At 38.9% G+C, this 13,055-nt stretch overlaps 1 protein-coding gene across 1 annotated transcript in view; it reads left to right on the plus strand.

Annotated features, from left to right (window-relative positions):
• The first annotated feature begins 5,084 nt into the window (after positions 1–5,084).
• mertka (c-mer proto-oncogene tyrosine kinase a) overlaps positions 5,085–13,055 on the plus strand; it is a 29,666-nt gene continuing 21,695 nt past the window's right edge. The window contains exons 1-5 of the mRNA XM_080869843.1: positions 5,085–5,332; positions 5,741–6,032; positions 6,118–6,218; positions 11,419–11,710; positions 11,796–11,896. Coding sequence (XP_080725969.1) covers positions 5,251–5,332; positions 5,741–6,032; positions 6,118–6,218; positions 11,419–11,710; positions 11,796–11,896 — 868 coding nt within the window. The 5' untranslated portion in view covers positions 5,085–5,250. The remainder of the gene's footprint in view (positions 5,333–5,740; positions 6,033–6,117; positions 6,219–11,418; positions 11,711–11,795; positions 11,897–13,055) is intronic.

Below are 13,055 nucleotides of genomic sequence, written 5' to 3' on the forward strand. Positions count from 1 at the left end.
ATTTTAAAAATGAGACCCAAATGAATGTATGTGCAAATGAGGGAGACTTATGATTTAAATCATGTTACATTATCAGTCAAACATGGTGGAGGCAATTTTATCGCTGTATAGCAATGTATGGCTGTCAGTGAGTCTGGATCAGAGGTGATTATTGACGATGTATCTGCTGATATAAGTAGCAGAATGAACTGTTAAGTGTGCTGGGCCATGATCTCTGCTCAGATTCAACCAAATGCTGCACAGCCAATCAGACAGTGCTTCACAGTACAGATGGACAATGACCCAAAGCACACTGCACAAGCAGAGAGAGTTTCTCAAGGCAAAGAAATGGGATATTCTTCAGTGGTCAAGTCAGCTTCTCAGTTACTGAAGACAAAACTGAGAGACCCACAAACAAGAAGCAACTGAAAGCAGCTGCAGTAAAGGCCTGGGAGAGTATTTCAAGGGAGGCAGTCATTAATAGTAAATGATTAAAGTATTAAAATGTCCCTTGTATTTAGGTTTATGTTACTTTGTACAATTATTTTTGAGCCTCTGATTTTTTTTTTTTTATGTAAAAATAAAAAAATAACTGGAAGTCTGTGCTTGAATCTCATCAGTATGTGAGGACTCAGGGCTGTGTGTCGGACAGGGTCGTCTGCAGTACGGGGGCCCCACAGGGAACGGTTCTGGCTCCGTTCCTCTTCACCATCTACACTGCAGACTTCTCCCACAATTCCACCCAGTGCTTCCTGCAGAAGTTCTCTGATGACTCTGCAATAGTCGGCCTCATCACTGACTCAAGACTTTGTGGACTGGTGCCAGCTGAACTACCTCCAGATCAACGCCAGTAAAACCAAGGTACTGGTGGTAGACTTCCGCAGGCACAAGCATTCTCCACTGCAACCACTGAACATCCAGGGTATGGACATTGAGGCTGTGGACAGCTACAGGTACCTTGGTGTTCATCTGAACAACAGACTGGACTGGACTCATAACTCAGACGCCCTCTACAGGAAAGGGCAGAGCAGGCTGTACCTGCTGCGGAGACTCAGGTCGTTTGGAGTGGAGGGCCCACTCCTGAAGAAATTCTATGACTCTGTTGTGGCTTCTGCTATCTTTTATGGCGTGGTCTGCTGGGGTGGCAGCATCTCTGCTGGGGACAGGAAGAGACTGAACAGGGTGATCCGAAGGGCCAGCTCTGTTCTAGGATGCCCTCTGGACCCAGTGGAGGTGGTGAGTGACAGGAGAACGGCGGCTAAGCTGTCATCCCTGATGGACAACATCTCCCACCCCATGCAGCAGACTGTGACAGCACTGAGCAGCTCCTTCAGTGGGAGACTGCGGCACCCACGGTGTGGGACGGAGAGATTTCGCAGGTCTTTCCTCCCCACTGCTGTCAGACTCCACAACAAAGACTTTAACTGAACAAACACACACATCCACACATGTGCAATAACACTAAGTGCAATAATCTTTTCTGGCATCGTTGTATTTTTACTCAGTTGTATATAGCATTCGTATTCTATTTTTATCTTATTGTATATTTTTATTCTATTTTATTCTACTGTATATAGTATATTATTTTATTCTATTCTGTACAGCTGTGTACTGTATTTATTCTTATTGTATTCTAATTTTTGCGTCATAACTTTTGCACTGTCCACTTCCTGCTGTGACAAAACAAATTTCCCACGTGTGGGACTAATAAAGGTTATCTTATCTTATCTTATCTTATCTTATCTTATCTTATCTTGATTGTTTGATTTTAAATCCACTGTAGTGGTGTACAGGGACAAAACTACAACATGTGTGTCTGTGTCCAGCAAATTATGGATCTAATTTTTAAAAAATAAACATTTACTTAAGGTTTTTTTTCTCTTCTTTTTCCATATCTTGACTGCACAAGCAAGTATTCCACGGAAAAGGTAATCAGGATGTGAGAATAAGTAATCCTACACAGGAATTAGACTGTATGTAATACTGTGTCAAACCTCGTACCTGAAAGAGGAAGGAGATACAAACATCTGTCATGATGATGCTGATGCACTTTTGGAGATGGTCTGGTGTGTAATTAGAAAGTATGAGCAATTATGAATTTGCATTCTGTGAAGTTGCACAAAGAACTGAGTAATATCTAGTATATGATATCGTCTCTCAAATCCTACTTGAGTTTAAACCCACTCCACAGGTGTTTCCAGAGGAGAGTGCTGACTGGTCAGGAGAGAGAAAGTTAAAATGTAACCGTTAACACTGATAATGTTTGGTGAAGCTTTACAATGAGAAATGAATTCAATTTAAAAAGAAAATCAAGGTAGAAAAGGGTATAACAATGGTTCACTTTAATAGTCGAAGCTTACAGTAGCTTGCAAAAGTATTCGGCCCCCTTGAAATTTTCCACATTTTGTCACATTACAGCCACAAACATGAATCAATTTTATTGGAATTCCACGTGAAAGACCAATACAAAGTGGCAAACACGTGAGAAGTGGAACCAAAATCATACATGATTCCAAACATTTTTTACAAATAAATAACTGAAAAGTTGGGTATGCGTAATTATTCAACCCCCTGAGTCAATACTTTGTAGAACCACCTTTTGCTGCAGTTACAGCTGCCAGTCTTTTAGGGTCTGTCTCTACCAGCTTTGCACATCTAGAGACTGAAATCCTTGCCCATTCTTCTTTGCAAAACAGCTCCAGCTCAGTCAGATTAGATGGACAGCGTTTGTGAACAGCAGTTTTCAGATCTTGCCACAGATTCTCGATTGGATTTAGATCTGGACTTTGACTGGGCCATCCTAACACATGGATATGTTTTGTTTTAAACCACTCCATTGTTGCCCTGGCTTTATGTTTAGGGTCGTTGTCCTGCTGGAAGGTGAACCTCCACACCAGTCTCAAGTCTTTTGTAATGTATAAAGTAAGAAATAAATTGCTTCCAAAAGAAATGTATGTAAGAAATGTAAATTGTTCATAAAAAGAAAAGGTGGGTATAACTTAAGAGGGAAATGGAATTTAAAAATACAAAGTGCTAGAACAACTTTAAAAACTATGTCTATCTCAATTGCAGGAGTTAAATTATGGAACAGTCTAACAGAAGAAATAAAAGAAAGTAAAAATGTAACATGGTAGACTAATGTGCCTGTGTTAATTCAGCTCCATATTATTGTGTGAAGTTGCACTGGGTTGGGAGTGGTTTTGTGTGTGTGTGACATTTTTGGTGAGCCAATGGCTGGAATGGGGTTGGACTAATTAGAGGCAGGTGTACTTGATTGCACTGATACACTGGTCTACTTATAGCCCACACTACAAACACTGCTGTGTCGTTTTGTCTCTCTGTGCAGGTATGTAATGTGATGAAATCAGATATGTTTGGGATGGATGGGTTTTGTGCTATGAATTCTATAGTGAATGTGTCGTTTTGTCTCTCTGTGCAGGCCAGGGCTTATTATATGCCACAGCCTAAAGGCAGCAGAGTTGCAGAGGCTAGAGTGACCACTGGCTATATGCTTGCAGGGTGGTGGGTCTCCAAGGACAACTTCTAACCCTTTTAAAGGCAACACGTGGAGTGCAACTGGCCGTGTGGCATAGCTGGCTCTGGCCTTGGGACTGTGTGTTTTTATACGATTCATAAATGGAACACTGGACTGTTTTATCTTTTATCTTTTGATATTTTTTGTCAAATTATCTTTTAGAACTTTATTGACTGTCATCTTTTTGCCCACGACTGAGACGGTTGGTCAGACCTAGAGTCTTTCTTTGGGTGTGTTACAAAAACATAAACCAGTTTAAATTAAAATATAAAAACCTAATTTTAAATAAGTATAAGAATGAAGCAAACAGGGTTAACCCAGGACGGTAATGTTGCTGGTAACGGTGTTGTAGTTCTTTTTTTGTTTTGTTTGTTTTTCCATAACTTGTGAATCTGCAAATTTGGGTAGGGAAAGATAAGTATATACTTCTGCCTACTCCTTTTCAAACAAATAATGGAATGATATCTTGTAATGATTGTGAAGACATGTTTGAAATAAAAATGAACTGAACTGAAATGTGTGCTATTTAACTAAAAATGCAGCCAAGGTGGGTTTTTGTTTTGTTTTTTTAAAATAAACATTTTAAAATATTTACAGAACAATCAGGTGTTCTCCATCAAATTTGATGCCACACAAATTATTTGTGCCACTATGCGATAAAGGAGAACAACAGCCTGATACCTGCAGGCCTGACAACAGGAGATTTAGCACTCCTGTAACATTCAGTAGTCACCTCATTGTTCTGACACACACAACAAAACTATTGACTACACTACACACTAACTACACAAGATTTTCGCTAAACGTCAAAAATCTCTCACATCACTCCTAAAACTTCCCCCCTTCCTAAACAACTAAATGCCATGTTCCCCGCTGTTTTTCTACTCCCTGTCTTTCTTGCTCCCTTTCCTTTCCCCTAGTCATGTCTGTCACGTATGTAACAACTGAAAATAAAATAAAATACACAATAATAATAACAAAAAGAGAAAATGTTGACTCTCAGCATTACTGTTCACGAGAAAATACAGTAATGTGATAAAAACAAGCACCTAAACTCCAACAGTAACTGAACAGCGTTCCTAGAACATGACTGAAATTTCAACAACAGCTTCTAAATGGACCTTGGATTCTTATTCTATTTGTGGAAGATCAGTAGCAAAAGTGACCACGTGGTGGAGTAGTTTGATTTAGTAGTAGCTTTTGTTTTGTTGTTATTTTTGTAACTCTAAGATTAAAGAGATCTTGTGTTCCTCTGTAGGTTTCATATAAGTTTTTCTTATTAGGTAATAGATTATTTGCAACTTTTTTCAATAGAAATTAAGAAAACAATAGAAAAGAAATAACAGAAAAATAAATACTAACTATATTATCTAGTTTTATTGAGTGATTGTAATAATCCTGCTTTTACAGCTGACTTCAGGCTGACTTTCAGTATTTCCCACAGACAGCATAAAGATATATCATCTATATGTTCTATAGTCTCTAGTATTTCCACACGCAGTCCCGCCTTCGTGGGATTCCATCTGTGACGTCCCACTTGGTAAGCGTTTTTCCCCCTCTTCAGCTACGTGGTGTTGCAACTATTTACACAAGCGACGCTGAAGCCACTCTGCTGGGTGATGTTGGATATTGTCGCAGCTGAATTGTGCGTTTTGGCACAATCCCGTCATATTTAAAACGCTTGCGGACCTGTGCTGTGGGACGAAAAGAAGCAGTTTAAGTTCTCGGGACCGGTCATGGCAAAGAAATCAGAAAAACCCGATTGGGTGGTTTTGTTTTCTACGACTATAGCAATACTTGTGTGGATTCCTGTCAGCGGTAAGTTGTTAATTTTCTTTCAAAGACTGTGTTTTGCTGCACTGACATCATTCTCATAAAGTTCAGAGCTCGGTCCGGGTCTCCTGTCCACTACTTTGCAGAGAGGGAAGTATGACGGACCGCAGCTGGGACAGATTTAAATATCTGATTAAATAGTTTTGTATCAGTCGCTGAAAAACCGAGAAGGTTTCTTTGGATTTCTTTTTGTAGCATTTTGCTTTTTAATTAAGTCACAAAATGTGGCATAAACGGAACGGTGGGAGTGAGAGCGCGTCAGGATAGCTATAAATTAAAAATCCCGTGAGTTATAATTCATAGAAAAGTTTCAAAAATGCTGACTGCATAAACTGTATTTCCATTTTACCATTTATTCATTCTAACATAAGCTAACATGCCTTTTGTAAACAGCACAACCTTCCGGGACCTCGGAGCCTCTTGTGATACCTCGAGTTGTTTCTCGGATGTATCTGAGTCCAGATGAGCTCAGGAAACTCCGCTTTAAGCCCACCGTAGGCACCATTCAGCTGTCAGAGGGCCATGAAGCCAAACTGAACTGTTCCATTGAAATTCCTGATACCAGACTGGAGCCCGCCATCCTGTGGGTGAAGGATAGTAAGGAGCTGTCACCAAACATCCATGTGGTGATGTATGAGCTCCACTCCATCACAGATGGGGTATCAACTCTCCTCTCCACTGTCATGTATGTATCACATGAAGGTGAAATGTGTGTGATATGACAGGTTAGGTACATAAACTGAAGTGTCCTTATGCATTAAATATTACAGCATTAAACATGTGCAGAGAGTGGATGCTGGAGATTATCATTGCCGACTGAGTATCAGCAACATGTTGGTAGAGTCTGATCCGATCAGCATTCGGGTAGAAGGTGAGTTTTAGTATCCAGAGTATTCAAAACTTCTTTGTCCACACGTTTCTCAGTTCTTTCACACTTCTTTAATCTGACTTATGTCTGCCAACATTTGTCAAGCAACCAGAGGACATGTCTGCATGACTTTCCGCAAGAGTCTGTTTCTTAGACCATGCACAAGTGAGGAGCACTGCTTTCCACCAATGTTCATGACGACCTTCTGAATGACTTCAAAGGTGTACTTAAATTCCTTTGGATAGTCTATGTTGAGGGCAAAAAGAAGACCCATCAGCATGAAAATGGCACTCAGGACATCCCTCAGATTAGACAGGATTACTGCCGCATAAAGGACAACCAACACATCGATGATGCCTTTTTTTTTCACCATCACAATGCCAACTTTCAACTCTTAGTAAACGTGTCTTCAATATCTGTGGGTTATAAAAGGGTTCAAAGACAAAAAGAACAAAAAAATATTTACCATACTTGACTTAGAAAAATACACAATGTCCCTTGTGCTTTAGAATTCATGTCTTTCCAAAGAAGAGCCATACTGATGCCTTGGATGATGGTGATTGACTTTGGGTAACACTTATTAGTTGTTGAAGTTTTTTTCAGAATGAGATATGCACCCCCATGTTACAAATCCATTTCTTGCTTTAAACAAAGACCATGTTCATAATTAACAGAGCATGTCTTCATTTGCAGAATGCAAACAAAAATTTAAATTTAAATTTACCTGTGCTAAATATTGGCTGTGCTCTGAGTCAAATGTAACTGAGAATACATGAAATGTGCAAACTGAAGCTAAACTGCAGGATCAGAATGTGGCTCCACAGGCAATGCTTCTTTAATCAGTAACAGATTTTTTTTCCTCTTATATTAACAGCATGAAAAAAGAGCAGGTTGGCTGGACAGGTTGCATAACTGGCACTGAATATCAACATCCAGCTTTACCCAGCTGTCCAATGACTCTGGGCCAGTGACCTTTAACTGCTTACCCAGTCTACACAATCTCTTTTCCAGGGTCCAGGACATTTCACCCAAGTATTGCCCCCGACAGCTGTAGTAGCCACTGCAACCCCTTAAATAACCTAATATCTCAGCCATTACAATATACAATGTGAGAAATCAAACGCAAAGCTGTAGTGAACAGTACAGCAGCGAAATGTCAAAGACCCTGGTGAAGACATGAGTAAACACAAGAAACTAACATTAATGCTAGTTTGCCAGTTAGTATCTCTGAAACCCAGACCAAATCCAGTGTCACAGATCTCATAATAATACATTTGGTAAGGAAAGAGTATAGATGTTATCTTGTGGCATCCACAGGGAGTAGGGTGTTAACCCTTTGAGTTAAAGCCTAAAGTCTGCACTTCAATCACATCTTGATTGTTTGATTTAAATCCACTCTGGTGGTGTAATTATTGAATTAACTAAAAGAAACGATGCTAACCTTCACAGTCTTGAAAGTGTGTGAGGGATCTTCCTTAAGAAAATGAGGTCCTCTGTCCTCTTCCTTTGTGTAGAGCTCTGGTCAAAGAAGTCAAAAAGAAAACAATAAAACTTTTTAAACAGTATTTATGAAGCATGTAGACAGCTACAAATTCACAGCTTTTTGCTAAATAATTCCATCAATATATGATTATCATTGGAGATAACTGGGTCAATTACACCTGTCTTGTTTGTTTTAATATTTTTGATATCTTTTAATTTGAGTCAGGCTGATCAGCACATTCAAGCAGAATATGATACCCAACCTATCACCAATATACACCGATTCTGTAAAAGTTAACACACTAAGTGTCCAGTTGTGAAATATGATGACAGACTTTACTTATCAGCTTTCTTTGAAAGAGTTCATCAGTTGAACTGGATAACCTAAAACTTAAACAAAGGAGAACATTTAGCAGTTGAACACTTACATCATCATCGAAGCATTTTATGAGCCTATAGCCCTGCTATGCCGCTCTTGGTTTTGTACAGTTCCATGAACCTCTCCATATTGGTCAAGCACAGCAAAGCGGGACCCTTTCAGGTCAACAGATGTGAGATGGGCAAATTCTGCTTCAGCCTGAGCAATGGAAGAAGAGGGGTGGGGAGTACAGGCAGAATTTTTTAAAAATGCTTTGAGACCTAAATTTAAGCAAACTGTCATCTGAGGCCCATTAGAGAAAACACACACACACACATAAGCAAACAAACAAAAAGATGCACGTTATCTGCTGTTCAGCGAACAAGCATGTTCAGAGAACAACAAGCTCTGTCTTGAAATCTTTTAAAGTAGAATGAGTGTGAAAACGACTCTTATGTGACAAACCTTCAGTTATGGATTTTATTACAACCACAAGACCCTAAAAAGTCTGCTCCATTGCTTTTGTTAATGAATCATTTGTTGGTAGCGTTTCTGAATATTTAGTTTATGCCACCTGCATGTGATCATCGATAGCGCAATATTACTTCTTCAGAAGTTACCCTGACACTACAATCTTTATATCATTTGTTCTACAGAGCTATTAAATTACAATATAATCTGTGGTGTTTCCCGTATGAAAAAATACACAAAAGGTAACTTACCATTTGACTCCATTGACAAAAATAAATGCCCAGCATCAAGTTTGGCTTCACAGACCTAAAATAAAATAAAGATATATGTTATAATTATATTGTTGTATATAAACAATGTTATTATTGTTACAACACAGGGAATGCAGTTAAATTAAAAGCTAAATTATGCGCACACACACACACACACACACACACACACACACACACACACACACACACACACACACACACACACACACACACACACACAATCAGAAACAACCCAAGGGACTTCTGCAGTATACCATGCCAAAAATCAGTGTCTCTGATACCAATTATTAGTTATTATTCATTATTAATTATTAGTATGGAAACTCACACAATTTGGTCATACTGATCACAAGAGTTCAAAAATATGGAGCTGTTGTTAAGCATAAAGTATTTCAGGGAAAGTAATAATTGTACAATATCATTACTGCAAGAAATAATCACACTGGAGGACAATCTGATAAAAACTAATATAATGCTGGTTTGCAGACCATATTTTGTCTCAATCCTCAGTGCACTCTTGCAGCTTAGCATGCAGCAGTACATAACAACTTAAGTGATTACATAGGGGTAAACAGATGACATCAAGCATAGCAGTCCTGCCAAAAGTTATTTTTGAACCCAGTCAGTTATTGGAAATATTGCCAAAATGAACTTCCACCAAAATACAACAGCCTGTGAACTTGAAAGAAATTTACAAGTACAGAGACAATATGAAATGAGCTTTATTAATTAGCTGAATTAGCTTGCTAATATCGCAATAGTGGTTGAATGTGAAACCTTAAAGCTAGAGGCACAATACTTTTGATTTTGTCCGTGCTACATTAAACCCATAAAAAAGGCCACATGTCAGTTTATTAGGTTAAGTTTTGTCATGACACACAAGCTGGACCTTGTCGGCTAAAGTTACATTAGCTAAAGCAAACATTTTGGTAAAATAGAAAAAGACGCCTCATGCCATAAATTCAAAACATGTTCCAACTTTTGTAGCTCTCTTTCCTTATAGTTACGACCAATGTTACTCACCTTGAAAGCAGATTCCAATGAAGACAGTTAGAAAACGTCCAAGTAAAGTGACCATGTTGTTAACCGCTTATTCCCAAGAGGGTTATTGATCCCCTGTTGATCCTCTACCCAATCACACAAGCCAAGGTGTGGGTCACAATCAGCCAAGGTTTCGAGTTAACCCATTGCAAAACCTGACCCCACTTTATCATGTGATTTACTGAGATCAAATGGCCCAGGATGTGAGAGAAACCTAAAGAAGTCCAGACGCTTTTCTTTCCAAGCTCCATAGACTACGATGACTTAAATGACTGAGAACCTTCACAGACATTTTGGACCAGCAGCTGTTTCTTTCCTTCTTCATACTTTTACTTTATGTCTTTCTGGTATAAGTTAACCTTGGTTTCATCTGTACAAAACTTTTTGTAGGGCTGGTCAGATTCTTTTAGATATTTCTAGCAAAGTGTCATTTGGCCTTCTTGTTTTTGAGTGTGACCAGTAGTTTGTTGTCTATTATAAACCATCTGTATTTTAATTTTTGAAGTCGTCTGTTGGCCGTAGATCATGATATTGTTACGTCTACCTCCTTGATAGTGTTCTTGACTTGATTAGATGTAGTTTTGAAGCTGTTTTTCTTCACCATGGAAATAATTCTGTGATCACGCACTTTAGTTCTCTGTGGTCTTTCAGGGCTTTCATTGGTCCTGAACTGGTCAGTTTATTGCTTCTTTTTAAGAATTGTGCTGTCTCTCTAATAGCTTCATTTTGTTTCATCAACCTAATGATGACCCCCCCTCACCGGTATGGACATCTCTTTGGTCTTGTATTTAAAATTACCAGGAAAAGCTATAACCCCCCCCCCCCCCCCCCCCCCCCACAACAATACATCAAATCAACTCCAGATATTATGTTTGCTTCATTTGTCATGAAATGAAAGGCCTACCCTGACCATGAAAGTTCTTATCATTCAACTGATAGTAAACTTTTAGTCCCTGAAAATGGGAGACTGTGTATAAAACACCCAGTACGAAATGTTCCCTAAAGTTGTCATGTTCATATCACTTTATGTGTTAGATCAGGACAGAACTGAAAGACATTAGTTTAAGTTTTAAAACAGAATTAACCAGAGAATTCAGGGAATTTGTCTTGACTAACTGATTATTTCACTCTACATTAATGTTAACATCAATGTAGGCTTTTTTTTTTTGTCATGACTGCCTGCAGGTTTCCCCAACCTTATAAACAGTTCATCTATATAATGACTGAAAATGGTACCACTGACTAACAATGGGTCGTGAGGTCATTGTTAGGCAATGGTACTAGTTTCGGTCTGAAAAAGTCACTGGGATGGGTGAAGAAACGTTTCTCACAGTGAAAACGAAACATCCAGATGTTGTTGGAATGTTTTAAATTAATAATCAGTTGTTTGAGAAAACCCCTTCCCACCAAACTTCAAATCTTACTTTACTTACTGTCAGACCTACTCTACATTGTTTTAAAGCTTAGCAGTGTTCCATGAAATATTTTCTTGTAAAATCAATACCATATCTTTATCAAGTATATTTCCATTTTACCATTTATTCATTCTAACATAAGCTAACATGCCTTTTGTAAACAGCACAACCTTCCAGGACCTCGGAGCCTCTTGTGATACCTCGAGTTGTTTCTCGGATGTATCTGAGTCCAGATGAGCTCAGGAAACTCCGCTTTAAGCCCACCGTAGGCACCATTCAGCTGTCAGAGGGCCATGAAGCCAAACTGAACTGTTCCATTGAAATTCCTGATACCAGACTGGAGCCCGCCATCCTGTGGGTGAAGGATAGTAAGGAGCTGTCGCCAAACATCCATGTGGTGATGAATGAGCTCCACTCCATCACAGATGGGGTATCAACTCTCCTCTCCACTGTCATGTATGTATCACATGAAGGTGAAATGTGTGTGATATGACAGGTTAGGTACATAAACTGAAGTGTCCTTATGCATTACATATTACAGCATTAAACATGTGCAGAGAGTGGATACTGGAGATTATCGATGCCGACTGAGTATCAGCAACATGTTGGTAGAGTCTGATCCGATCAGCATTCGGGTAGAAGGTGAGTTTTAGTATCCAGAGTATTCAAAACTTCTTTGTCCACACGTTTCTCAGTTCTTTCACACTTCTTTAATCTGACTTAGGTCTGCCAACATTTGTCAAGCAACCAGAGGACAAGAACGTAACAATATAGTTTTACAAGTCTGGGGATTAGGCTAGCTTAGCATTAAGACTGTAAATTTTCCCAAAACACCACATTTTGCAGATTCTTATGACCATTAAAAGTGATCGGAAAAATAAGGGCAGCAAAGATTTGCTTGACAGTATTTCAATTTTGAACCTTAACCAACAGGCCACGAGACACGCTGCATTTTGGTTTCTCTATGAACAAACAAACAGTTTAGAGTTAGGTTCTTAATTTGTTGAACAAATTTTTAGTTTTTTCTCTGTACACCACTACACTGTCATTATGTCTTTATCAAACAATCCAGATGAGATTGAAGCGCAGACATCCAGTTTTAATTCTACTGCTTTTACAAAAAAATTGCATTAACTAAGAATTCGAACCAGTTTTATACCCAGTCCATTTACAGAGGCTCAAGGCTTGTGGATGTCTTTTATTATTCAAATTTGTATTTAATAAGAGCAATCATGCTCTATTGTGTTGAGGTCAGGTGACTGACCTGCACATTGAAGAATATCCCATTTCTTTTGCTTGAGAAACTCTTGGATTGCTTTTCGTGTGCTTTGGACCTTCACTCCATTTGTAGTGTGATGAGCTCTCTGATCAGTTTTGCAGCATTTGAATCTGAGGAGAGACCATAATCCTTTAAACTTCACAGTTAATCCCACTACTATCAACAGTAGTGGGATTTTTGCTGAGAGTAGATTATTATATTCATATTTTAAAGACAGTATTATTTATGTAGCATAGTGGATGGCATTTGGGCATTCTCTTTATCCAAATCTTTAATTTGCCTGCCCAAGTCAAGGAGCTTAGCCCGGTTTCTCTTCCTTCTGGCTAATTCAAAAGAGATAATAGCACTCCTTAAATAGGCCTTAAAGGCCTCCCAAAGTGTAGCAGGCTTAGTTTCTGAGTTGTCATTTACATCAAAATACAGAGAGATCCGTGTTTCGAAATATTCATGAAAATCCTATAGAGGGTTTAGCCAATCGAAGTTAAGCCTCCATGTTTGCTGTGGTCTAGTTGCATTTTGGAT

Source organism: Rhamphochromis sp. 'chilingali' (assembly GCF_963969265.1).
Source record: "Rhamphochromis sp. 'chilingali' genome assembly, chromosome: 20".
Lineage (NCBI taxonomy): Eukaryota > Metazoa > Chordata > Actinopteri > Cichliformes > Cichlidae > Rhamphochromis > Rhamphochromis sp. 'chilingali'.